This window comes from Tenebrio molitor, chromosome X, assembly GCF_963966145.1.
Source record: "Tenebrio molitor chromosome X, icTenMoli1.1, whole genome shotgun sequence".
Classification (NCBI taxonomy): Eukaryota; Metazoa; Arthropoda; class Insecta; order Coleoptera; family Tenebrionidae; genus Tenebrio; species Tenebrio molitor.
In genome coordinates, this window is record NC_091055.1 from 6,437,781 (window position 1) to 6,461,930 (window position 24,150).

The following is a 24,150-nucleotide window of genomic DNA, read 5'->3' on the forward strand; positions in this document are numbered from 1 at the left end:
GAGCTCATTTAATTCAATTCTATTCAACTCATCTCTGTATTCGTGTATTTTAAATAACTTTCACCACCTGTAGCTTTTCAAACGGGTAAACTGACATATCTGCGGGCTACAAACTTGGAAAAAGAAACTTCACAATTCTTTTACTTCACCCGACGGCACTCGACTGCGAATTAAAAATTCATTACTTCAGGTAATCAATTTAATAAATTCGTGTCTTTAATCGATTTAATTCCGACATACACGCAACTCGTCTCGTTGAACGTCAAATCGATAAAAAATATTCTCATTTTAAATATTTCCAAGCCGTCGTTAACCTAAAAATCATCGCGGAGGACGTTGCCGCGAGGTCACATCTAAAAGGGTGTCTAATTGAATCTCTTAATCGTTAATTACACATCGGTAAATTGCGAACCCATTTTCTTTAAATGGCTCCCCTAAACAATTTTTAAATGGAAATTCACCAATATCTGACATGGAAATGTTCGGTTATTTCGACATGAATTATTTACGCCGCTGCTCGACTTGATAAAGTTTGATGGTTCCTTATCACCGTGTTGAATATTTTATTATCAAAGAAGACGATAACATTAGTATCCAAAGAACACATATTTTTACAGCCATCATCAAGACCTGGTAAATTGCAACGGACGATAAGACACCGCTACGATATTATTTACCACTCAGTTTTCTGTATCGAATTTAAAGCTTGAGCCTGATTAGAATCGATTTTGTCAAATAGTGACTCATTTCAGGAAATCACTAAACAATGAGTAAAAATTTGAAATTCAAATTTGAATTCTTTTAGGAATTTATTTGCAACAATTTGTTCTAGAAGAATTTGTGATTAATTGATTGTTGTCAGATTAAATAACATTACATGTTCTGTATTGTCGGTGTCAATTTCAATGGCGCACGATATACATCTACAATAATTATTTGAATGAACAATTTCCTATAGAATTCCGGTGTTTGACACAATAAACTAATTTATTACTTCATTCTCGATTAATTTTTCAAAGCACTTATTTAGTTTTTGAATGAATTTATTTACCGTTCCTGATGTAGAAATCATCTACTGACAAACAAAAAATTATTTATCGATAACAAATGGTCGTTTATTGGCAATCATGCCTATGAAATTCCATTTAAAATTCGCAGGTGAATTCTCCAGTGGAGTTTATCTTTTTTCAAATACGTAAATAGATAAAATCGGGGAATACACTAACTTAGGTGTAAAAGTCTTGTTCCGTTTCGTTTGGGTATTTGAAGTACGAAATAGTTATTTACGAACCGAGTGCGAGAAGACATTTTTCGCACATGAGCGCATTATTTGAGGCATTGAGGCACAAGCGACGAAGGAGCGAGTCCTTCATTTGCGCGAATGTGCCGAATACGTTTGCGCGCATCGAGGTTTGTACAATATTTTTTGAAACGAACATTAGCATGTTTAAAAAATTTTAAATTAAAAAAAAAATTATTACCCAATAGTTTCCAATTTAGTGAATAGATGGCACTTGCCCAAGTGTTAATCGAATTAATAGCGATTTATTTTCATTTTTTCGAAATTTTCAACATCCCAATTGGAGAAATAATGTTTTGTAAACCAGATTGTATTAATATCAAGTCAAATTATTTTCAGAATGCTCAAAAAGGCCAATGCTTTTTGGATGATTTTGAAGCACTAGTGCGCAAAATCTACGTTCGCAGTTAACTGTTGCGTTTGCGAAATGTCATTTTGAAGTTAGAGTTCAAAAAATTAATTTCCGAATTCAGTTATCAAGGAAAAAAGAAAAAATCAAGATGAGTTTCGATATGCTGCTCTGGCTATCACGACACCATTATTATAAAATTATCGTTAACTAGAGTCGTGATTAAAGTAAACATAAAACGATATAGATTTATGCAATTATAACCTGCCAGAAAGAGATGAATTCGTCACCAAGGTAATTAGAGTCATGATTAAATTTAATAAGGGTGTCGTGATAAGGCCCAAAATCTTGAAGCAACCACCTTACGGGTCAGATCTTGCCTCCAGTGATTGCAGTTACTCCCAAAATAAAAAAACACCTTCGTGGTTGTCATTTTCTGGAGGCAAACAAGCCCTGATGACGGTCGTAAATGAGTGGTTCAAGGCACAAACGATATTAGTGTTTTAGATGACTACGTCGAAAAGTAATATTGTTTGTCTTTTGCTTCCATGTCAGGGACAATAAACAAATGAAAAACCACCTTCGTAAAAAGCTTTTTTAAAAGGGGATTGAATATGATAATCTGATTTTTAAACATCGTACCCTCTTTCGAACTTTATTCTTAGTTGCTATAAAAAATCTGATTGATCTGCCAACATAATTTAATTATTAATTAATTTAATTTTTATATTAATGGAATCTTTTGGAAGGATGTTCGTCGAAGTTCTGTCTTGGTTCTAATTTGTGTGCCGTATTTGTCAAAGTCGAGTAGGGCAAATGGCAAATAATCGAATTAAAAAATAAACATTTAGCGTTCCTTCAAGAAAAGCGACGATTATGACGTCGTCAACTCCGATTAAATTAAAATTAAATTAAGGGTAAATCAATCAACATATTTAGATGAAATGGAAAGGGACAATTTGATATCTGACTTTATTTCGGGCGGGCCCGAAGAGAAAGAAGAAAAAGCATAATGATTATTAAGTAGCTATCATAATGATAAGGCCTTATTTCAGAATTAATAATTACTTTCGGTTCTCATTGTTATTAGGTTACATGTATAATTTAAGACGTCGGTTCTTTAAATAAATCTCAGATTAAATGGTTGCCCTGATGAGACTGAAAATGCTAATATTATTTATTCAGTGTGTGTTTTCAAATTCAAATTACGCCTGAACTTAACGTCCAAAATCGGCAACGAATATTGAGCAAACAACGATGTTTTGATTTGGTGTACTATTATTTTACATATATTATTTTAGGATTCTCATTTTCACGGTTTTCCCACAAAGGCCTAAATACGCCTTGGCAAAATAAAATCCAGGTTTGTGTATAAATAAATTATGGATGATCCACTGGCAATCTGATTGCCCGGCCAAGAGTCGATATCGTGCTGGTACCAGTGTTTATAAATAATTCAAAAATATTTTGACATCGCCGCAGGCGACCAAAAACCTGCCTCATCGGCACAGTTCTTATCACAGCGAACTGTACAGATTAGGGAATGGAAACTAAGTCCAATAAAAAAGCAATGAATCACAAATCAGAACCTGTCAATCGATGTGCCATGCTAACTTACGAGAAAATATATTTTTAAACGTGTATTGGAAAATACATGAGCTAATGTAATGATCGAATTTTCAAATCGGATTTGAACAAAAATCAGATCAAGATAAAAGTAATACACCATAACAATTCCATTCTTTGAGAGATTGTTGACTGTTGGGAATTTATTTACTTTTAAGAGTTTTCGTTTTTACAATTGGAAAAATATCTTCTCAGCAATGATGCGATCAAATACAATCGGATAAAACTTTTGTCAAAAGCTTATAAGTTAGACCGTAACAGAATCATGCAAGAATAGTCAAATCAGCTTTAATCCATTCTTGCTACCCTAAAGCAATACCCCATTGTCATAACTAACTGATGTTATGAAATGTCGCATAAATTGCTTTTAGAAGGGTGCTAAATTTTGATGATGACTCTCGAGTCAACAGCGAAACATCTAAAATTGCTAAGATACAAAACTGTTAAAATCGAAAAACCTGAATTTCATTTAAATGTTAGAACAGTATAAAATGGTGATCGATACAGACTAAAGTTAAGACCTGGATGAATATATACATCATAAAAATGTATATATAACAAAGGGAAACTATAATGGATGCTAAGTCCTTCACTTCAACATTAGAATCAATGAGATGCAGGCCCTTAAACCCAGATTCCCGTGTGACAACCCTCTCAACAAAGATATTAGTGCCTACTGATAGTAGTATTACAACGCTCATGAACTGAGTACAGAATTACGATACAATCTCGAGACTATAAAATTAAAGCTAAGGAGTTTGGTATAATTACCTCAAAGACGTTTAGACGCAAAGGTAGATCGACATTTACCTTTCAACGAAGAGATTGAAAAAGAATAAAGCACCAAATATTCTTATTTGAAATTTGTCACAAAAGGCTTATTGAGTAATGTAATAAATTTTCGAAGAGACGCTACTAAGGTAAGAGAAAAGACACTTACATTTTACATTTGCAATACATATAAATCTATTTTCCTCCAGTAAGTACCGTGCGATCAACAACTATTTAGATCAAAGAAGGCGTTGAAATCTTGGCCGTATCTGACAGGGATGGAAGTATTTCTGGTTGCATATACCCATTCAAATTTGGAAAATTTTACAGGCAACAGCGCTGTATAACTATTTTCGTTATTGAAAACACCATTACGAAAATAAGATTAATCTTTTATGTTCTGAAGTAAAAACCATTTTTGCGTTAAAATTTGATTCATAGTGACAGTTGTTTGAAGTTTATTAGCTGAGTTAGCAAAGATACGAAAAATTTGACACTGTCAAAGTCATAGTCGCCCCTTATCTAAGTAATTGTTGATCACACTGTATAAGAGATTTACTGAAAATTTTTCTTCTATTCAAAATTAAGACATTAAGACGACGATCGTAATGATGTAATATTTACATCACATAATTTTATGTTGAAATACAAGCAAAAACTCTAGTACCAATTTGCTGTTAACCCTCTCCTCATGGGGTTATTAAGAGTCAAACTTGAAAATAATAATTTAAAAACTTTTCGTCTAATCGTAAGACCAAATTTAGATTACAATTATTATTTTTTTTGGAATTCAACGTAGATTCGCCTGACATAAATATTATGCGCCATTGTTAATACACCCTGTAGGTATATGTTCTTTTTATTTAAGATTATTTCATTTGTGTTATTTGTCGCCGTCTGAGGAACCAAGAGAATTTTACTTCGTTTTTATTTTTTTGAAAAGTTACTGGGTTAACGGAAAAATGATAAAAACAGACAAACACGCTATTTGCGCTGTTCTCAACACTAAGTAAAATTATCTTTTGTTTCGTATTGATCCTATAATTATTATTTTACAGAATTCTTCGTTTAGGAGATAATTTTGATGATTACTTTCAGCATCTTCACTGTTTCTATTTTAGATTTTGTGGGAAAACATTTAATTCGAATCGTCAGAAACAATAAATTGTGCATGAGAATAAATGTTACTTTTAAAACTGTTATTCCATCGTTTGTGACGGGATGTAAAAATAAAATCCGCTTTAGGAGTGCTCAAAACAGCACTCTCAAAAATAATCTTATAATTTTAATATAAAATGTGGAATTTATTTTATTTCACATATTTTTAATTTTGATTTTAATAAACAATTCGTATGTCCAACAGGGGAAATTGAACAAGAGATTCTTGAGATTTTAATATATCCCAATAAAGTTGGTAACAAAGTGTTCGTTCGTTAATAAATATTGACGATTGAAATGAAAGCAAAACAAATGTGTCTAAACACAAGGCAGGACCGCGAATGTTTTCCCCTTTTAAATATGTACCTATGTAAAGGAAACCGTGTGTATATTATAAAATGTTTGTCGCTTTTACACGGACCCTACAGTCGATCGGGGAAAGGGATATACACAATGTCACAATTTGAGAAACCACCTCGTTTCATGATTGTATAAAGAGAAAACACAATCTCGCTCATATTAAAGTAGGTCGCATTTAAAATTCAAGATTAAAAAATAGATTTTGAATGGCGGTACACAAATATTTTGACGTTGCAGAACCTTCCCCGATTATATTACATTTTTGATAAAGCTAGTTGGCAAGTTGCGTCGGAATTTTCTGGCGCAATTTCGACGGAGAGATTTATTTCCTCTAAAGCTCAATAAGGTGTGCGTCGGATAATGACATGATAATGGTGGACGGACGGGTCACAGAAAGCTCACAGTTCGATCAAAATGTAAAAGAGTGCTTTAACAGCTGGGGACGCAATTATCGCGGCGCTTTGAAAAAATAAAACTTCTGAAGGCTGTTATCGACTCGGAAAGTTTCATGCAAATGAGTTCGGTAAGTTTGGACTTTGGCAAAAACAAGACGACGATCGAATTAGGCTTTAATATTTTATTATCGATAAGTATATTGTGTATCAAAGTTTTATCCAGCTCTGCTCAGACACCCCATAACAATAAACGGTAGCTAAAATTCCAAAGAACGTCAGCGTCGACGTGTAACCCCATGAGAATAACAGAGGCCATATAATAATCTTCTAGCACGTTTCTCTGCTTTGCTCGATAAATTGATACCTTGTCGAAATTCTCAAGGGAAAGAAGTGTAAAATTATAATTCCTATCACTGCCGGCACATCTTTATCCGGACACAGATGAAGCTAAGATAAATTAGAAACACGACGATAATATCGATTGCCATCAATATTTTTTGATGTTGATTAAAAGCTTAAACTCGAACGAATTTTTATTTTTCGCAGGCACATAAAGTTTCCTCAGACTTTGGGTTTAGCGAGTGTTAAACGTGACAACCGCAAAGGTAACTGTTAATGTATGTATTACAGTTTGATAACGCTTCTTATAGTAATTACCTATAATGGATAATAACGTGCGATTTATGAGAGCTTTTACTGCTGTACTTAGGAAAAATAACGACTCCTTACTTTTAAGTGCTTTGAAGAAGCTTATCCAAAGATCGTGATATTTCACAATACCAAAATACCCTGGTTGTTGATTAAATGTTAGGAAAATAGCCGTAGGCTGAACTGTACACTTCATCCCCAGTTTTTAATTACACTGACAGTTCAGGCAGGGTAATCACTTAAAGCAATTTGGAAATTCTTTATTATATCTTGTATTAAAATGAAGAGTCGAGGTTGCGAGAGTAACAAGAAAATAATGAAATTAATTCGTAATGCGTGGATTTGGACTGACCTGTTTCTCGGAGCCATCCTTTGTCTTGGAGGCGCTTCCGGTGGTGATGAGTCTCTCGCAGTAGCATCCTTCGAGAAGCAGAACGCCGCTAGGTCGGTGACAGTTTTCTGAATCGTAGTAGAAGAGCAAGTTCTGGAAGGAAAGTTGTTGCTTTATTAAAAAATCCGAAGTTTCTCTGCGAAATAACGGGTTTGAAATGAGTTCTCTAGGGTCTAATAAAATCGCGTAGAAGCAGAAGTGATTCTAAACGGCGAATAAGCCGATACACGAAGTTACGGAACGACTGAATGGTGGAAGTGCACACATTTTTAAATTAAAATTATACTTTGCAAGTTAATTGTCGACGTAAAAATCACGCAAATCTCCGACCGAGACTCAAACGTCGGAAAGTTTTAGTAGTTATTCGTACGGCTGAAACGCAAAATACCACTTGTCTTATTAGAAGTACCACAATTTAACTGAAGTTTCGGAGTATTCTCTACAGTATTATTAAAATTGTGTTCATGATCCGAAACTGGCGCAATAAATTGAACCGGTTGACGGATTTAAAGCGTAGTGATCAGACCGAACCAGCTCCCCAAAATAAGGCACCCTTAATGAAAAAGCGGACGAAAAGTAACTCTTTTTCGGCCACACTTTTCTGACCTTGGACTGTGGTGCCATCTGTTGGTCTGTTTACCTACATATTTTATTTGCCCGAAAAAGTGTTGTATCGTTTATTTCTGGGGCTATTTGGTGCAACAGCGAAAGTGATGTCTAATACACCACCGGACGTCGCAGATGATAAACGCAATAATTGTCCTGTCACCATAAATTATGTAAATAAGCAATTATATTGCAAATATGTAGTAAATTTATCGTTTTGTTGGCAAGCTGATAAAAAATACTATAATAAAATTGTTAATACGTATTAATAAATGTATTTATTTAACAAAAGTAGATACAAAATAAATTTGTAATTTTTCCAATGATGCCTTTTTCTTTGTAGTTCGTGCGGTCGCCTAAACAAATGTAATGTGCACCTCGGTCTTTTGTCCTGTCCCGTTTTAAGTCTCGGCTGCGCCTCGACTAGAAAACCGAGATTCGGACGAAAAAGACGCACTTTTTGGCCTTGATACACAAATAACTATTTTACTTCGCTAAAATATTAAAAATGTGACGCTACTTCACATCTACGATAATTTCTTGGTACACAATTTTCCGCATCAATAATTTCGCAGATTGATCCGATATGATTAAACGCTCTATAAATTTATAGAGACTCAATTAGTGTCACAAATCTACAATTATGAATAGTTCAGCGATTATTTGGAGAAACTCGTCAAAGGAATTTTATTATTGCAAGCTTTATGAGATGAAATGTCTTTATTTGCTATTTATTTTTCAATTTGGCAAGGAATGTAATGAAAAGGAATAAATAGTAGCTGGTCGATATCTCAAAAGTTGAAAAAATGTAATCACATAAAATTAGAACTCCTCAATGGAATTTATCGTACTTCAAGGACAAAAAGTGGAATCTTGGTATGTTTGTTTTTCTCAAATAAAGACTTTCACGTGAATTCGAGTTTGACAACATCTAAATCAAGTTCTTGTCTCTTGTATTTTGTGGAATTTCTGCGACGTACGAAGTACCGACTTTTCATCCTGAACATGCAAAATAAATCCTCAGACAGAAGGTTCTAAATTAAATCATTTATGTAAGGGAGCATTTTTGTCATATTTTATTTGTAATAAAACTGGATATGACCTGAATTGCTTGAATATTTTGTGATGCACATTCATTTTCCACGTTCTGTGAGGCGTTTCTGTCTGCTTTAGTAAACGTTTATCCGACTTAACTAAATTTTCCAAATACATAATCTCAAACGAAAACGTTCAATTCAAGATTTGTTTCTAGGCGTGCCTTGTACGTTTAAGGGGTGGGTACGGGGTACGGGTTACTATGGTATTCTCGTCGTAGTTATAATGAGGTTCAAATAGGTAACCGAGACAAGGATATTAGAAACATTTATTTCAACATATTATAGATTCTCCGGATAGTAGACCCAACCCGCAGATCGAATGTCTCCCCTTTCCTATCGGGTGGACGCAAAACAATAACTTCACGTGCAGATTTACTAAAGGTATTAAATAATCAAGAGGTGGATTACATTTAGGAAAAAATTATAAGCTAGAAGTAAAACATATCATAGAAGACAAACAAAACTGAAAGGAAATTTAAAAACCAATTAAAATAGGTAGGTACGGGGAGATTTTTACTTTTTTTAATCGAATGTCAATCTAACTGGAATTTCATACATAATTATATTATTAATCAGATCTTTGATTTAAAATATTCGAAAAGTTATTTTAGACTGTTAAAGATCAAATTAGTAAAGCAAAGACGCCTTAATTTAACAATGAAATTTTGTATTTTATATTTTAATTCAAATAAATGACGCATACTTTTTAATTTTGTGCTACACATTTAGTAACCGTTTGATATTTTTTGTTTCTAATTCATTCACGGCGCAATATTCGAAATACCTATTTGAAATTACATATCCTATTTTGCTATATAATTTTTTTCTTAAAATGTAGGTATTTTTTTAATTCGTGGTGTAAATTTAACTCAATATTGTTTCTTTTTGATGTTTGTAAGTATTTTCTCATTCGTTGCGCAATATTCGAGATATTCACATTTATTCGATGAAAACAAGAAATGTATAGGTACATTTTAGTGTTCTGCACGTTTTGAATTTTTACTTTACTTATAATAAATATCTTTTCTATAATATATTTTTTGATTTTCGGTAAGTATGTATAATATACGAAATATTCGAATTTATTTAAAGAAACCTAGAAAAATCTCTTTTTTTTTTATGTTTTTCTTTCTAATTTTTTGGTAAGTATTTTCTACAATTCATAAAGCAATAATATTCGAGATAATCGAATTTATTCGAAGGCAAGAAAATGACGTTACTTTTGCCCAAAATTTCGGTGTTTTACTTTACTTTTAATATTTTTTCTATACAGGTGCGAAGCAACTCAATGGGGCAATGCCAATTCATGTTAGAAAATTATGAGAAAAGTAATACATATGTAAATAAATTCTATATCTTTTAGATTTGAAGATATGGGGGCTAAAAAGGTGCAGCTTTGATCTCGTTTATTTTAAATATTAAAATAGTTATTTATTTAACGAGTTCGTGTGTAAATTGGGCTTTTTTTCGTTTCACTCGCGTTTTAAACTGGCCCACTCATGCAAAAAAAAAGTCCAATTTACAGAAGAACGAGTTGAATACAACATTTTTTTTGTTCGACGAGCCCCTTAAAGGCTCCAAATCGCTTAAAATCTTTAAAATTAGCTTGGCGTTTCTTTTTGACAAGTTGCCACATTTATCAAAATCCGTTCACACAGGAGAAAATTCTCAAATTCTGACAGTTGTTTTTTACTAGCTAGTGGTATAATAATTCTGAATGATTATGATCAGGTTTGCAATTATTTACAGTATTTCCAAGAAAAGATTGTATTTCGATTTTAACATATGACAACATAGCTTTGATTGCTCTTTTTAATTTCCGCGGATACAATAAAAGTGAAATATTTGCAGATCAGTGGGATAAATAGAATATTTTTAAATGTTGCCACATTTAGTGTAACAAATAGGTCCATATCTTCTACAAAAAAAATAATGGTTTTTTAAAACATTGTTTCCTGCTATTGTAATAACTACTTAACAACGTACTGCTCAGTTTTTCCGCGAATTTTGGGGCACCTGTACATAGACTGATCAAAAAAAGTTAAGGATATTGACATTATAACGTATCCCAAGAGATATTAAGAAAAAGTTTGACATAAGTCAAAACTCATTCCTATGTGTGAAAACGTTTATTAAGAAAACCATTTCAATAATTCTTCTTAAAAAAACTTACTGATGCATTTTGCCATTTTGATAAAGTTAACTTAAAAATTCAACAATATCCCTAACTTTTTTCGATCAGTTTATTTTGTTTTTAATTTTCTGTAATTTACCGCACAATATTCGAAATAATCGAATTTATTTAAGGAAGACGACAGGTAAGATAGACCTTTTCTTAAAATTTCGTTACTTTTTGAATTTTTACTTTACATTTAATAATAATCTTTCGATACATTTTTTTAATTAATTGAATTTTCTATCATCCATGGCGCAACTTTCAAGATATTTAAACTGATTCCAAGACAATAAGAAAATTTACTTTTTCTAAAAATGTTTTTGGAATTTTTGCTTCAAATTTAGTAATCATTCAATATTTTTCCTTTTTAATTCAAAGCGCAATATTTGGATTTATTCGGTTGTCACATTCGATATCTCAAATTTCGAATATTTTCGATATTACAAGATATTAGTCCGTCCCTAAATGAAAACATTTTCGTAAGGTTTCAAGCAATGTTTTCACGTAACATTTCACCGAGAAAATGAGTTAACAAAACAAGAAAGAATTTCAAAAGGATAAAATGTCGGATTAGAATTTTTCTTATTCATGGGATCGAAGCGAATCACTTCTGCTACTGTTCTCCAATTTTAATCGAGATAAAATGGAGTGTTCGTATTGTATTTTGAGTTTCCACAGAAAGAGAATTGATTCAAAATCAAAGCTTTCTTATGTTGAAAAAGCTCAAAGAGTTCAGATTTGAACTAAAATATTCGAGCTTTCCGAAAACGCAACAATAAGACTGGTTCCTTTGTAGCAAAAAAAAACTATGTCATTATTATTCACTTTGATTTTTCAGATTGAAAAGTTTTCAGCGTGCATTAAGAAATAAGTGCTTTTCGGACCGTTGCGGCATTCGCAAAACACGTTACAATTTACGATTTTGTTGTCGGAAAATTTGAAAGCGATCATTTTCGTCGTGTAAAGACTTGAGCGACCGATCGTGAAATAAAGGATTTGTTGAAACATTTTCTGTAACGAGCTCTACACCGTGTTTTAATTGTCTCATTCAAATATGTGTGTGCGAACGTGGGCTTAAAAAGTGAATTGCTTCCAAAAACAATACGATTAATGAAAGGTTGGGTATGTTTGCCAGCAAGTTCGAGGGCCAATTAAATACACGACTCTGTAGATTAGAACAATTCGTTGAGTTTATTAAAATTCTTATTTCTCGTCGAAAACTGCGGGTCTTTTATTAACATTTCTAAATGAAAGATTGTCGTGGAATAATAATAAAAAGGGAATTAAGAGAACAGTGTCGTCCCGACGGGTTTTATTTAGCGAGTTTGGCATTGTCGCGCTTTCAGACTTGAGAATAAATCGAACCGTTGCTGTCTCTTCGATTTATTGCCTATCAAAGTTGCTGAAGTTTCCAGATTGAAATTACATTTTTCCTTTACATAAAATGAATTTTTATTATGTGAAAGTTTTGGACGTAAGGTCCCGCCACAAATAAATTGATTCGTATTAGATTTATCTTATTGGAGTTTCGCCGCAAAATGGAAGCACGTGTTTGTTAATCTTTCACAGTAAAAGGCAAATATAATGCCGAGAATGGATTATAAATCGGTATTCGACTTACCTGGTAAAGCACGAACCATCTCAATTGCCATTTACTGCTGTCTGCTGATCTCTTGTGCAAATAGCCGGCTTGTGAGTGGTCATAATGAGCCCTTTCTGATAACATTATCAGCTGATTTTCGTTTACACGAACAGTTCTTTGCATTTTTGGACTTAACATTGTTCAAGTTTCTTTATTCCTGTAAGCAACATTCGAGATTGTCAAAAGTTAATTAACAAAACAACTGCGCGACAAAAACAATTCTTTCAAACTTTTTCATTAAAAAAATTGTGCAACTTTCGTGCCATACAAGCTGAATATCAATTTCATTAATTAAGAACTATGAACGCTGTATTTACTTAATTAATTATGAAAACTTTTCCGAGACTTTGACACAAAAAGTTTCCCAGAAATTAAATTATGACGATTAATAATTGAGTTTTCAAGATTCATAAATATCAACTGCGTCCTTGTTCCGAGTTATTAAAAAGAAAATTTGAAATTAAAAATTAACAACGGCAATTACGCACAGTACGCACCAACATATAACGCGGAAATATTGTAAAAAGTGTCTAGAATTTGTTAAATTTCATGTAAAAAAAATTTCATGCAGTTGTGGAATTCACAACAAATATGTGTTTTTATTTTTTTAAATATAGTAAATTATGACAATTGATGAATGAAACAAACGCCTAAACACAAAACAAAGTAATAAAAGAAAAGTGTTAGTGAAGTCTGAGTGAAAATAATACCAGCAACTTACATGTTTATCTGACGAAAATTTTCTTTCAGAGATGGGTAACATCAACACGATATACAGATGAAGACTGTGGAAAACTGGACAATTTTCAAGATTCAATCGGGAAAACAACTTCCTCATTGCGCAGGCGTACTTGTTGCACGTACAACTCATGAAAATAAGATCGATATACACTGAGGTCCACCTTAAAACATCCCCAATTACAGCAACAAGTAGCAATATTTTCTAATTTAAATATAAATAAAAGTTCATAATTTTCCTGCGATTTTCGCACATAATTTTACCACCCACGAAGATCATTTAAAATAAAATTGGAAATTTGCATGAATCGCAAAGTAGAAAATCAAAAATGAAAGGGAAAAGACTCCCCGTCGCTCCGTTTATACGTTTGTTTTTTTTTTGGCACCGACCGCAGCAATTAACTTCTCGTTCAAATCGCAGCAGGTAGTCGAACTGGAGTTATTTCAATTTCACTCGCCGTAAGGTGGCTAACTTATTTGAACGCTTTTCCGACGAAAACCAAACGCGCGACCTTTTAATTAAAACATATTCGGATATTAGTGCCACATTTCATTAAAATAAAATTGATTAATCCGAGTTTTGTACTGACTGATGATGTGCGTCGGCTGAAAATCACAAAGTGCGGTGCGCGCTTCTAGAAAATTACAACAAATAACCCAATTTTCCCACTTGCCTTTCGGGAAAATTAATAGAGAATTTTGCTTAATAAAATTACCTCATCATTTAAACGCCTCACTTTTCCAAACTCTTTTCATTATTACACCATCTTTTCGCTCTTTCCATTACATCAACTCAAAACGAATCGCGTTTCATCTTTTACACATTTGCAATCCAAACACCTAAATAATTAATCGTTTTGATGAACGACTCAACCGCAATCACTAATTTATAACAATTTAGGGTTGTATTTCCCTTGCGAAACGATGTTTGTCAACATTCTTCTTTCTTCTTGTTGAATAATATTAATAATTTAATAAGAAGTGTAATATGCTGTTGTTTCACGAAGGTTTCACTCGACGTTCTCTGTATTTATCTCCACTTCCTTTGCAAGCCAAATTGTAGAGGAAAATTTAATTTGAGAAATGTTTTCAATTTTCTTTATTCACCGTCGTTCAGATAAAAAGATAGCAGAAACACGGTTTCTCTTACACTGTTTTGTTCCAAAGTAAAATTAATTTCGGCGAAAATAACCTTTTTGTTAAAACTTATTTTGTATAAATTAAAGACGTTTTTAGTGAGGTGAAATTAAATATCGTCAGCTCTACCAGAATCATCACTTCTAACTCATATCCGTCAATTTTATTTTTGTTATCACTTTTTTCTTAAAAGAACGCGTTTAATAAGGTTAATAAAATATTAAAAATGTAAAGAAATACAAATTTACTTTCTCTACATGACACACAAAAAAAAATTAAACAATATCGAACTGTTACAGGTAATAAGTAACGAGTATTGCAACAACAAAATAAATACCATTAAAATCACTGCTCCACTGTTTGCTAAAACTTGTAACATTTCTCAATCTTCTTTTTGTGTGGCATGTGTCCCTGCTGTCTGTTAGTCTCCCCCATTTTTGGCTGCATCTCCTTGTCTGTCTCTCTTGCCATTATGGCACCACGGGAAGTACTTGAAGCGCCCTTTTTCTATCTTGTTTTTTTCATATTCATCTTCAATCTGGAGGAAATGATCCAGTATCACGACGTAATCGGCAGTTCTGTTGTAGACCTCTTCGTAAAAGAATTTTTCGGTGTGATATCTTCTGACCGCTGCCACGATGCAAGATTGTCTCAATTCGGAATTTGCTTTGCAGATTTCGTAGATTTCTGTGTCTTCGACGGCAAACGTGAGGAGCTCGTCTGGACTCAGCTGTCTATGTAAAATCACTTACAACTAAAGCAATATTCAGTTGGAATTGTTTGACTTACTGTAACAACACGGCCAAGCAAGCTTTAATCTCTTCCAGTTCGTAGTCGAGAGAATCTTCAAAAGCTCTGGAACATACGGAACCCATTCTTAGTTACTGTTGCTCGTTCACTTACACCAGTAAATGGACAAAAGCAGCTTCACCTTTTGTTTTATAGGTTTCTGGTTGTCTATAATATGCGATAAGAAGGTGTTTAATAACTTGATTCGTCGTAATCAACAGGTGAGCAGAAATGGAATTCCAGGAATACGCAATAAGAATTTATTACATATAATTTCAAAGGTCTCAAACATTTTTTTAATCCTTAAGGACGCAAGGATGTGTGTTTTCATAACGAAAATGTTTAGAAAACTACTGAAATCGTCTCTAACGCGATAAGGAAAATATATTTTAAACAGAAAATTAATTTTAAATAAGTATTATATTTGCTGAAAGATGATATACAACGTGTTTCACGTAAGACTACGAGCCTGATGAAGTCTAAACGCAACACAAAATACATTTCACAATGGTAACTATAGTCCTACAGAAACTCTAATGGAATTCGACTTTGGTTGTAAGTTTATGTTTGTCACTGGAAAAATAGAATTTTATGCTGCAGCAATAATCCTACTGATAAATGCTAATGAGGGTCGTCGGTTTGGAGTTCGCAATGTTAGCTTCAGGCAGGAATGTTACAGGTAGTGGTAGTGGTATTTATGACAAAGGTTATTTACTTCATTATAAAATCTTATTCTTCGGTTGTTATTACAACCAAAGTCGAATTCTACTAGAGTTTCTGTAGGACTCTACTATCTTGTCAAAAATAAATTACCTACTCCCTAAAATTCAAACTTTTGGGGAAATAACGTTTTTCATGTTGTGTGTAACTGGAATTTTCAAAGGTTATTTTCAATGCTTAAGGTTGGTTACTATGAATTGAGAGATTGAGTCCAACTAAATATGCCGCCAGAAACCAAAATTGATTGTGCAACAAAAAAACATCGATCACTTGGCGAGAAATAGAGCCATATCCAACTGGAATTCGCTGCCTTACGGTTAAGATATCTTTTGTTTGTCACCAGAAACCACATAGCCTCCAACCTAACCAAATTTATGGCAACCTAGTAACGAATATCCCTAAACCATAGAGAGTAGGTGATTTATTTTTGACAAGATTATATAGATTCATTAAAAATTATAAATTGTGGTATTAGACACTAACACAATCGCTGGAGAGCTTTTTCACAAATGTGGGAAATTTTAAAAAATTCAGGGATCTCCAAACTACTTTTTGTCAAAGCATGCTTTATTACACGTAGATGCTCATGGAAATCGAATATTGGGTTGCATTTTGAGATCGTCAGGCTCGTACTCTTACGTGAATTACGTCGTATAATAAATATACAGGTGTATTTTGGGTTGCATTTTTACCTGGTCAGGCTCTTCATCTTAGTGAATAACCCTGTATAATATGTACATAATAAAAGTAATAGTCATAATTAACCATCATCATCATTAACGTGACAAGAGAAATTATTTTAAACATTGTATCTATTTTATACAATATATTTGCTAAAAGATGTTTTAATAATTATTGGGAACGACACGAAATTAATTAAAATTTTCAAATTTTAGAGAGACCCCGTACATTATCATTATTGAACGCTCCACGTATCACGTTCGCTGTGACGTCATTGCTCAATTGGCAGTGTGATTGGTCACATCCAGTAGGCTAATTCTAACCTCAAATTTCATATCAAAATTAAACATAAACAATGAGATGATTGGTGTTGTGCTTTAATTAATAGAAAATTAGAACCATGATTACTCTATCTCAACGCTTGAAAAAGCAACAAGACGACCGTTCTGTTAGTACTAATCGAATTTCAATTAGGGATAAATTATTAATTAAAGAATCACAAGAAATGGCCCAACTATTACCAAGTAATTGCTCAGTATTCTACGAAAATGAAAATGATCTGAGCAAATTCATCTTGACTGTGAGGCCCACAGAAGGCTTTTGGGAAGGTGGGACATTTCGATTTGCTATTAATGTGACAGAAGAATATAACATGGTTGTACGTATTAGGACTACTAGGTTGAGACAAAGTTGTTTACTTATTATTTGTAGCCTCCCACTGTGAAATGCCTTACACGTTTGTGGCACCCCAATATTACAGAAGTTGGAGAAGTGTGTTTGTCATTGCTAAGACAACATAGTATGGATGGATTAGGCTGGTCTCCCATAAGAAGATTAAATGATGTAGTTTGGGGCCTACATGCCTTGTTTACGGTACTATATTTTTTACTTCCCAAAGAAAAAAACTGTAAATCTTTTTCAGGATCTTTTAAATTTTGATGACCCATTAAATATAGAAGCTTCAGATATGTATAGGAATTCAAAAGAAGAGTTTAGAATGAAAGTAAATGAATATGTCATGCTGTATGCTAAAGATTAATTCAGTGTAGAGTCGATATTAATGTTTGTTCTCTCACTTTTTGGGTCAATTTTCACAACTTGTGAATACTCCATGAAATTCCTTATTTTGTAAAAAGTTAAACTGTACAAGTAGAGAGCCCACAAGCTTTTCTACAAACAATTATATTTATAATAAACTTTGTTAAGGTGTAATTGTTGTCTATTAAAAATTCATCTTTGTTCATATATTTATTTGAAAGGATAGAAAACAGAAGTGGAATTTTAATTTAACTATGATATTGTGTATAAAATACAAATAACATAATATTCACGCATAGAAGGAAGCTCTTAAATTATTTAAGCAAGTCTGCATCATTTAACTGGTGCACATTATGTTTTCAGTATTTTTTTTTCTTATAAAACAAGTACATAAAAAAGAACATATAACACTAAATATGTACGCATCAATAAGCAAAAAACAAAACTAAGAATTGAGATTATGTTGCAATTCGTTGAGCAGAACTGATCCAAACACCATATTTTCAGAATTAACCGTGATAGTTTCTTTATTCTGAATGGTAACCAAAATTAGATTCGACGATTTCAATGTTTGTCCAGCGAATCTGCAATAACAAAATTATACAGGATTGAGATATCGACTTCAGTACCTCAAGTCATTGACGTCGCTGCTCTCGCAAATCCCCAAATTCGTACACTCGGTTAATTTGTCGACCAAGTTAATTGTACATTTTAGATGTCCGACGTGTTCGTTCATTCCGCCCATCTTCGCCTGTTTCTCTTGGAATAAGGTTTTGTTCATTTTTATTGGTCTGACTAATTCCCCTATGGTAGGTTTTACGCAAACGTTGAAGTTACCTACAAAGTGGCAACAGTAGCGTCAATCGACATTAACGAATCAGTCCGTACCTAACGAACAAACTATCTCGAAATTGGCAGGCTGAATGGTGTCGTTAAAATCAATTCCTAATGACGCCGGTAGACAACCACTTGGTGGCAATTTTGCGATGTTTGCGAAATCGTGAATAGCCAAATCGACCCCCAAATGCTACAATAGCTTGAAATTACATCAATACTAGACATAGAAAAAACGTCCGACCTTTTTGCCGACTCTGATGTCGCAAATATCGTCGTTGGTGTTGTTGGTGAAGACGAGATTTATGTTGGCCATAGAAGGTGACAGTATGTGTGGTGTCCTCGTGAATCTGTAAGTGGCAGAAAGACCTTTACCGTTAATTTTATTGATCAATTCAAGAGGTTTGGTGTTGGTGTACGCTGGCGGTATCACTTCGAGCGGCGACGGCGATGGATTGACGTTGATGGTAGTGCTAGGTGTTAGAAAACCGCCCAGCGACGGCGTCATTACCGGAATTGAGCTACCAAGGTCGCTTAAATCTAATAATAAATCTAGATTTGACTTTGGTTTCGACACAGATTTTGCCAACAATTGCTTTTCATTTTGTGACTTTTCGTTGATTTTTTGTGCTTCTTCTTCACTCTCCTTATCGCTTGATTCTTCGCTTGAACTTGAACTGGACAATTTACTATCTGATTTTCTAAAATACGACCGAATACTAGAACAATTTTCAATGACTACCTACCTTACTACTCACTCTTCACTTGAAGATTCTTCTTCATATTGACTCTCACTATCTTCACTTGAACTGTCACTACTGCTCGACGATTCGTCGCTATCTGAACTATTATTGCTGCTAGGGCCGCGTGAACTTCCAGACTCCCACAAAAACATGTCTTTGCCCTTTTTGTCCTGAAATATTATTATCAAAAATGTTGCCATGTTGCGGTGCTACAAGCTTCGTGATAAGTACCGATTTTTTGTATAATTTAGAATCTTCGGGCGCGACGATGGGTTCAACGTTTCTAACATCGTTAGGGGGCGGATGATCTGGGAATGGTGGTAAAGGCTCATATCCGGACGCCCTTTGCTTAATGTAATGCGACAATGAACCTAATTGCAAGTCTTCATGATCTACAATAACAAATAGAATATATTTTTTGCAATAATAAAAATAAAACCTAAGAAAAATATATAGATATACGGCGGATATGGGAAATAAAACTTGTGAAAACGTGTGACCTAGGTTCTTCAAGCAACAGCAATGATGAAGGAAGGTTCTCCCGAAACTCCAACAAACAAGGTTCTGTACGTTCACCATTCCTAATTCGCGTTCCAAAATAGAATTCTCACATCAATATTTTGTTCTCGAGTGAAAACGACTTTTTAAATAAAATTCATGTACCTAAATATCGCAACTGACAAGTGACAGTTCATTTTGTTTTCCATAGCCGCCTTTTATCTATTTTTTGTTGATCATATTACACAAGAAGAACCGAATCCAAACGTTTTTTTGTAATTTGCCTCCATTTTAATTCTTTAATAGCCATATTAACGACTGCGACGTCATCATCTGCGATGCCATTAAACATTATAGCCATTAATTCACGGAACATTTTACGAAAATTTTTACGTTGGCAAAGCTTGATGCGGAATTATCTTGTCATGCATGTCAGTTTAAATTACAAAATGTCAAGTACCTACAGGAAGTGTTCAGTGAAAAAATTTGACCGTATTTTTAGCAATTTCAGGTATTTCAAGGGGCGTACATGCAAGATTATCTTGATTATTATCTTCCATATTCGTGTTTTGTGATAGAATTTGGATAAAACAAAAGGCGACTAGATCAAAATTTCACTTTTAAAGTTAAGACATTACCAACCGCCACAAAAAATCTCTAATGCCCGGTTTCTGGAACGGCCCAATAACTAACGGTTAAATCAAGCGTTGCTATAGAAACGCTAGAAAGTAACCAATCACATTACAGGATTTTTGTATTTATCGGAGAGTTAGCTAACTGGCCCGACAAAATTGTTTCCAGAAACCGGGCCTAAAGTAAAATTTTTTGTTTAAAAACAGCATAAAAAAAGCAAATCACAAAAAATAGTATAAAAAACCCGTTTCATAAGACCTTGAAGCACTCGAAAATAACTCGTGGCTATGTCACTTGTTTTTTAAACTTGAATCGTGCTTCAAGACTGCCCTTATGAAACTTGTTTTTTAATATACTATTATTGGTACTGAACTCCGCGAACAACACAACATGTATGTATATTTTCATTATTTTAAGATTTTCTAAACAAGATAATAATAAAAGCGAATTTTACATTGAACAAAAATTAGAAAATTCTCTACGATAAGGTTGAGCTATAAAAAATAGTTGTTTTTTTTGTTTCATACCTACAGAACGATCAATTTTAGTTTTTTTAACAAAGAATAAAAGTTTGAACCGTATATGAAATTGTAGTTGCTAAATCATTGTAACTTCCGATTTTAAAATAAAGTATTAATTTTTTGTGCATTTGGATTTCACAAAAATTCAAATGGTCGATATATGAATGCCCGATCAAATTATTTAACGATTTTCGGGTATCCAATCGGTTGCAAAGTCGTTTTATATATAATTGATTTATTTATCATATTAATTCTGCTTTTGTATCGCTTTTTATACTAGAAGGCAAATTAATAATTTTATCAAAGTTATAAACATACCTTTGAACTGGGATTGCAACAAAGGTGCAGGCTTGCTAGCTAGAAATATCCGAGTTGATTGCGAGGTAATTTTCCCTTCTTGTTGGGGAATAAATTGCTTTAGTAGCCTTGCTTTGTCTCTAATGTCATAGTTTTGGTCATATCGTGCCAAATTAAAAATATAGTGACATAACAACGACGTCTGTTCAGAATTTGTTATGTACAATTTCACAGCTAAATTCATCACTTGCAATTTAACAATGTCATGCTGAAAACGATACAATTATTGTGCTGATATAATATTAAAATGTGACGCAAGAATGATAAAAATGAGATGTTGTCTGCCGTTTAAAGAGACCATCAGTAATTACCTCATCAGAGAATGTTTTGGCTAATTTCCTAAGAATATCGGGAGCTATGTTTGGAACTTTTTGGGAATGTTCTCCAAGCAGCCAAAGAATGGCAGCTCTAGCTTGGGCTACCGTTATACTGTCAAGGAGTCTCGCCATATGTGTAATGATTTCTTTAGGGTCAGCGGCTTGCGTCTGAAGTAGTCTCTTGATAACCACCACACTTTCAGCAACTACCGCTTCTGAAATCAAGTTATTACAACTGCGAAATGAAAGTCATAGTAAAAACGTAACCATCTCTATTGGATAACAAAGACACCAATCCGTTAAGGCAAGAATCAGTAACTTCATTAATAGAACAGGCACATCTCCCAATTGCTTGAATAGTAGCGGCAACAAATTTCTTATCACTATTGGAAATATAAGTCTGGAGTTCCCTCAAAATAATAGAGACGTTTGAATCGGTTGTGAGATTTGTGAGGATTTCAAGCTTTAACAGTTTGATATTTGTGGGATCGGACGTTCGCACGAAAAAACTTTTCAGGTACGCTTCGAACATGGCCTTGTTTTGGGCACTGATGGACGCGATGGCATTCAAAACGACGCTCTGCACTTCGACGTGCGACCGCAGTAGCCGCACCATAGCCTTGGCGGCTAGAGGGCTTTCGCTTTTGGGGGCCGCGTGGTGGTACAACTGGGCCACCGACATCACCACCGCCGCATTGCGACTCTGTAACAGCGGTCGAGTCGATCTTAAGAGGAGGCGGTGGTCTGGATCTAGGGTTGGTGCGGGTTTTTCGGATGAATCCGAACCGGAGTCGTAAAATGGACGGTCGGAGTCATCCCCGTGCTCCTGTAAGTCTATAATGTACGAAATGCGCACGCGCAAACTACACTTACGTTAAGGTTGGGGTCTGCGAATTGCATCCTAGCGTATCTGGTCAACATATTGACTATTGTGACTTGTCCCCACTCGTCCACATCTACTAACAAGGCACAAAGTTTTCTGTACACTTGATGGATTAAGTCTACTCGTTCCGGACATACTTCAGTGAAGGCCATGACGGCAGATCCAATCACTAGAACCGTCTTGTCCGCTAACAGTTTCTGAATTATAGTTACTAGTTCTGATTTCAGTTCATTATCTAGTCTGAAATTCCAATTATCAAATTGAAAATTTTTCTTTATGCCATTTTCTTTTTTATCACTAAGCTAATTAATTTTTTTTAAATTAGAACTAAGTAAATTTTACTATTTTCGGTCTCTTCATAAAGAAATAGATCAGTTTTAATTATTACCTAGGATAGTCTACACCATCATAATAAAATTTAATGTTAACATGCACCACTTTTTTTTCTACTAAACTACATTGTTACTACAAAGCTAAATTAGGTTTAGTTATTACCCATATAATTTAGGAATAGCATGTGCTGCAGTCTTCCTCACATATGGTGACATATCAGAGGATGCATCTCTTATTGCTAACATGACAATAGGGGAAATCATTTTGACTCTAATGCTTGACAACACCCTTAGAGCTCCTGCTCTTATCAGTTGATTTGGTTCCTTAAGTTATATTATTTAATATAAAGTTTACAGTTTTCAATGATCTTACTTTTAAAGCTCTCTGAAATGTGGATATAGAAAGTAAAGCCAAATCTTGTTGTTCCTCTGCATATCTCTCTAAATAAACATACACCAACTTCTTTACTTCGATATTCTTTGATACTACATTTTTTACCACAGCTGGAAATAACATGGATGCATCCCTACCCTTTGCTACCATCTACAAAACAAACAATAAATAGAGGGGTCAGCCCAAATGTGAGTTAACTTTACCCCAATAATTCGCTTCATAGCCTCCAATTTGAGGCTGTCTTTATTAGAGTCCAGCATTTCCTTGAGGTCATCATGCCTACAAGAAAACATTCAGTTCATTGTCTAATATTATTTTAAGCATACTTTTTGAAGTCGGTGTGAAAGAACCCCCCTGAAGCAGGATCAACAGCATATTCAGCTTCAAAGCCAGCTCCTCTGTCATTTGAATATGAACCATTGTTAGAAACGTGTGAAGATGACGTCAACATGGTAATATGTGATGGTTTCTTTTACAAAATAACTTCAATAATATCATTAATTTAATTCTAACCATAAACCATAAAAAATGACACGTTCATTTACACGAATTGGCCGAGTTTTTAGGTTAACCTAAACATGGCTGCCAATTCACGAGCTGTCAAACCTGTCAAAGGGTAACGAACTAATGTTGGCACCGCCTACTGAATTTTTTTTATTTTTTATACTGGGTGAGGGTGTAAATGAACTACTAATGAAAAATTCTCTTATTTTTGATGATTGATGTTTTAATGATCATGATCATTATTTTCTGAATAATTTCTTTTTAGCAAATTATTTATTAAAGAGTATTAACGGGCGCACTATGCGCTCATGTTTTCGTAATGTCGCCGAATGAATTGTGTTTGGTATTCAAATCAAAGGACAAAGGTGTTGGAATAATATAGCTTTTTTCAATAATTTTATTATAAAAAAGTTTATTTTATTCTTAAAATGTAATTTAAAATATTTTTTTAGACTAGGTACAATATGTTAAAACATTATACAGGGTGAATGAAGAAACTTTTTATATTTTTT

General features: G+C 33.7%; 4 protein-coding genes across 4 annotated transcripts in view; 1 reads left to right on the forward strand and 3 right to left on the reverse strand.

The window, feature by feature from the left end:
- LOC138139695 (ras-specific guanine nucleotide-releasing factor 2-like) overlaps positions 1-13,431 on the reverse strand; it is a 48,181-nt gene extending 34,750 nt beyond the window's left edge. The window contains exons 1-3 of the mRNA XM_069060100.1: positions 13,241-13,431; positions 12,499-12,676; positions 6,960-7,091 (exon numbers count right to left, since the gene is read on the reverse strand). Coding sequence (XP_068916201.1) covers positions 6,960-7,091; positions 12,499-12,657 — 291 coding nt within the window. The 5' untranslated portion in view covers positions 12,658-12,676; positions 13,241-13,431. The remainder of the gene's footprint in view (positions 1-6,959; positions 7,092-12,498; positions 12,677-13,240) is intronic.
- A 1,192-nt stretch (positions 13,432-14,623) lies between these two features.
- LOC138139698 (uncharacterized) lies at positions 14,624-15,325 on the reverse strand. The gene is made up of 2 exons (XM_069060104.1): positions 15,184-15,325; positions 14,624-15,128 (listed from the first exon to the last, which is right to left on the reverse strand). The coding sequence occupies exons 1-2, from the start codon at positions 15,267-15,269 to the stop codon at positions 14,816-14,818; spliced, it is 399 nt and encodes a 132-aa protein (XP_068916205.1). The 5' UTR covers positions 15,270-15,325; the 3' UTR covers positions 14,624-14,815.
- Positions 15,326-16,859: 1,534 nt separating this feature from the next.
- Positions 16,860-17,796, forward strand: LOC138139697 (NEDD8-conjugating enzyme UBE2F-like). Its single transcript, XM_069060102.1, has 3 exons — positions 16,860-17,242; positions 17,296-17,457; positions 17,507-17,796. The coding sequence occupies exons 1-3, from the start codon at positions 16,985-16,987 to the stop codon at positions 17,621-17,623; spliced, it is 537 nt and encodes a 178-aa protein (XP_068916203.1). The 5' UTR covers positions 16,860-16,984; the 3' UTR covers positions 17,624-17,796.
- Positions 17,797-17,819: 23 nt separating this feature from the next.
- On the reverse strand, positions 17,820-23,745 carry rb (adaptor related protein complex 3 subunit ruby). Its single transcript, XM_069060101.1, has 14 exons — positions 23,461-23,745; positions 23,338-23,413; positions 23,114-23,284; positions 22,904-23,064; positions 22,399-22,648; positions 21,793-22,351; positions 21,520-21,740; positions 21,170-21,416; positions 19,431-19,591; positions 19,215-19,369; positions 18,701-19,157; positions 18,511-18,649; positions 18,252-18,459; positions 17,820-18,206 (listed from the first exon to the last, which is right to left on the reverse strand). The coding sequence occupies exons 1-14, from the start codon at positions 23,583-23,585 to the stop codon at positions 18,068-18,070; spliced, it is 3,069 nt and encodes a 1,022-aa protein (XP_068916202.1). The 5' UTR covers positions 23,586-23,745; the 3' UTR covers positions 17,820-18,067.
- Positions 23,746-24,150: the final 405 nt, after the last annotated feature.